This window comes from Galeopterus variegatus, unplaced genomic scaffold (genome assembly GCF_000696425.1).
Source record: "Galeopterus variegatus unplaced genomic scaffold, G_variegatus-3.0.2 Scaffold4914, whole genome shotgun sequence".
Taxonomy (NCBI): Eukaryota; Metazoa; Chordata; class Mammalia; order Dermoptera; family Cynocephalidae; genus Galeopterus; species Galeopterus variegatus.
Window position 1 is genome coordinate 1 of NW_007731025.1, and position 3,520 is coordinate 3,520.

The following is a 3,520-nucleotide window of genomic DNA, read 5'->3' on the forward strand; positions in this document are numbered from 1 at the left end:
TGTGCATGCTATATTATCTCTCCCCTTCAGCATTACAGCTCATGACTCAGCAGCTGGGAAGATTTTATTTGTGAAATCCTAATGGAAAGTTAAGTGGATGTAGAGTGTCAGGGGCCTCATTTCTGACCCATCCTGGCCTCTCATAGGCTGGTAAACTTAGGTCACCTTTAACCTACTTGGGTCTCTGTTTCCTGGACTGTTATGGAAGAAAGAGCCCAATTTGGGGAGTCATAGTAACTTGGGTTGAAATCCCAGTTCTACCACTCACTAGCTACCTGAGCAGACAGTTCATTTTTCTGGGGTCCAGTTTCCTTCTCTGCAAAATAGGCACAATTCTGCTTCCCTCGTAGAGTGCGGTAGGATCACATGAAACTCTATCTGTAAAGCATCTGTAAACGTAGACAATCATTTACATTAGTCCACAGGCTCCTTCCTTTCCCTGACTGTCATGTGAAACCATTGTGAGGATCCCTCAAATCAGGTGCTTCACATAGGCGTGTAATGGTGACAGCTGTGAAAGAGCTACTCTCCGTTTGTCAGCTACTGCATTCCAGGCACTGTTACTAAACCCTCCACATTTAATCCTCACGGCTATTATCATTCCCATTTTACAGAGGAGACAACTGAGACCTGGGGAAATTAAATACCTTGGCCAAGGCCACATAATTAGTAAATGCTGAAACCAAATTTGAACATAGGACTGTCTGACTCCAAATCCTGTATTTTTAAATAAAGAGTTATTTTTCTATTATAACCTGATTTGTACAGTACACTGTAAAGAGGGAGAAATAATGAATCCCACTGAAGAAGAATGAAGTGGAAAATTTCTCTTCAGACAAGCCATGTCTCTAAACAATTTATCCTTTGATATATGAACAGTTATCCAGTTCAATCCATTAAGGGATCCAAAGAATGGGCCTCATACGAAATTTTAAAAATATCCTAATAGCCTAAAAGAGTTGATAATATGCAATTAAAACATCCTGTCTGAACCCAGAGTCCTGCCCACCCTGCCACACAGGCCCTTATTTCCCCAAAGAAATCTTTCATTCATGGATTCTCCATGGCAACAGATTGCAAAAGCTGAATGATTTCCTCCCAAGGCCCCACTGCCACGGGCAGTTAAAAGAGATTCTGTACATGCACAAGGCAACAGGAAGGAACACAGAGTAGATGACAGGAGCCTCCAAAATTACTCTGCCACATCTGATTCTTAGGTCAGTTATTGCATCTCTCGAGGCTCAGGTGCCTCCTGTGACATGAGCTGATGACAGCCACCTCCATCCTCCCAGGGCTGTCATGGCAGTGAGTAGTAAGTGCAAAAGAAAGAGGGAATTAGTCCTATTCAGTCTGGCTTCTAAGGAAGGGGTGCTGGGCAATACAGAGCATTTGAAAATTATTACTAAGACTCAAAAAACTTTAATAGTCATATTGATAACAACCGCAATTACTGACAGCTTCCCCTAGCACATTTTACACATGTTGTCTAGTTAACCCTTGTAGCAGCCACCGTTTAACAAAGAAGGTAAATGACTTTCCCGAGGGCACAGAGGCACTAGGCAGAGAAGCCCTGATAGAACCTGGGACTACCAGCCTCCAGAGCCTGGTTCCATATTATCAACAAGCCACCTAACCTCAGATGCTACTCAAAGCCCAGGAAAAGCTCAAGCGGTCTTAACTATGTAAGACTCCTCTGTGCAAGTTCTTTCCCTGGGGAAGGTGATATGAACTTTAATGATAATCCTTGTCATGTGGTCAGCCCTTTTCAGTTTACACAGCTTCTTTCCACCCAGAATATGATGTGAAAATCAAAATAACACTGAGGATAAAGCCAGCCAGAATTAGTAACCCCATTTTACAGGTGAGAAAATAGAGACTCAAGGTAGCCCAGCCGGCAAGGGAAGGAGTCAGGACTCAAAGCCAGGTCAGCCTGGCTCCAGGCTCAGGACTCTGAACCATCCCATGCCACTGACACTGTGTCCTAACACCAGCAGTCCACAAGCAGTGTAGACAGCTGTGGTCTGATGTCCTACCCTCTGACTGCCCCCTCTCCAAACATCTCTCTCTGAAGCTCTGGATGGCCCATCTGGCCTGGTGACAGCCAACATCACTGACTCGGAAGCCCTGGCCATGTGGCAGCCAGCCATTGCCACCGTGGACAATTACGTCATCTCCTACACAGGAGAGAAAGGTAAGGTCCTGCCCAAAACTCCCCCTGACTCTGAGGAGTGTCTTATCCTCCCTTCTCTGTGCCACATTCACATTTGGTACAGGGGGACAAAAGTATGTGGGTAGGTTGGAAAGGCCAGTAACGTCCTTGTAGCTTTCCATTGCAACCTTAAGGGAGTCTGATAGTCCATTTAAAGAAAAAAAGGTACATCTCCAGCCCCCACCTGTCTTCCTATCCTGTTCCTCCTCTCCTGCTAGTCTCTCTGCCCATCAGGAAGCAGCTCTCATCCTTTATAGAGAAGGCATCCAGAATCTAAAATCTTATACAGACTTCTCAGGTAGGACTGGAGAGCCTGGGCTTCTCAGAGGCTCAATTGAATTGGAAAATCAGAAATTATTTTCCCTTGTTCTTGCAACCACCTGTGCTAATTTATCCAGTTGGCAGATTAAACACTTGCTTAGGGCAGCAGTAAACCTGGCCACCAGGAAGTAAAATCAAATACAAACAAGAGACAGGAGAAGAGAGTCCTCGTCGATGAACCCATCCCTAATTTTTAATGAGCTAATATAGACAGAATTTTGCCATTTTAATTTCTAAGTGTATGTAAGTTTCATATTTGATAGATCAGTGTTATTTTGCTTTCAGTGACAATATGAGAGGGCAACAAATCTGTGCTTAGAGCTTCTGAAAATTTTAACTCAGCCCCGGTAAACCCCTAATGGAGTTCTTTGTGAGGATAGAGCAAAGGTGGGGATGAAGAAGGGGGATTTGGGTTTATACTTTTTACTCTTTAATTCTGAAATTTTCCCTGTGAGCAAAGATGGTGTTGCCTCACAAGAATAAATTACAGTATAGCTCAGAGGAATCATGGACATTGTGGATTCAGGGCTAACAAAGGACCTGGTTCAGGAGGGGCCAGGGGCTCATAGAAGATGAGGCAGGGTGACCAACTTGTCCCAGTTTTCTGGGGAATTGCCCAGTTTTAGCCCTAAAATTTCCACACCTGGGAAACCCCTCAGTCCCTAGCAAACCAGGATGGTTGGTCACCCATGATTAGGAAATAAATAGACAAATGGGCACAGTGGTTTTGGTTTCCACCATTGAAGGTGACCCAGTGGGCCAGTAAGTCTACAGCTGCCTGATTTTTGTGATCCCTCAGCCCAATTTAACAACATTTGGTAAATTATGAAAGGATGTGTATGCAAGTGAAACGGAGGAGACAGCAAGCAACAGGACAAGTTAAACTTGGGTAGCCCAAGGCTTGGGAATGTGACCTACACCTCCCCTCGGGTTCATTCCTGGGTCTCAGCCTCAAAGCTGTTGCAGCCAGTATGCCATGTGGAAAAAAAA

At 44.6% G+C, this 3,520-nt stretch overlaps 1 protein-coding gene across 1 annotated transcript in view; it reads left to right on the forward strand.

Annotated features, from left to right (window-relative positions):
• Positions 1 to 2,071: 2,071 nt before the first annotated feature.
• Positions 2,072 to 3,520, forward strand: part of LOC103604015 (tenascin-like) — a gene marked incomplete at its 5' end in the record, with an annotated part of 19,271 nt that continues 17,822 nt past the window's right edge. The window contains one exon of the mRNA XM_008588597.1: positions 2,072 to 2,191. Coding sequence (XP_008586819.1) covers positions 2,072 to 2,191 — 120 coding nt within the window. The remainder of the gene's footprint in view (positions 2,192 to 3,520) is intronic.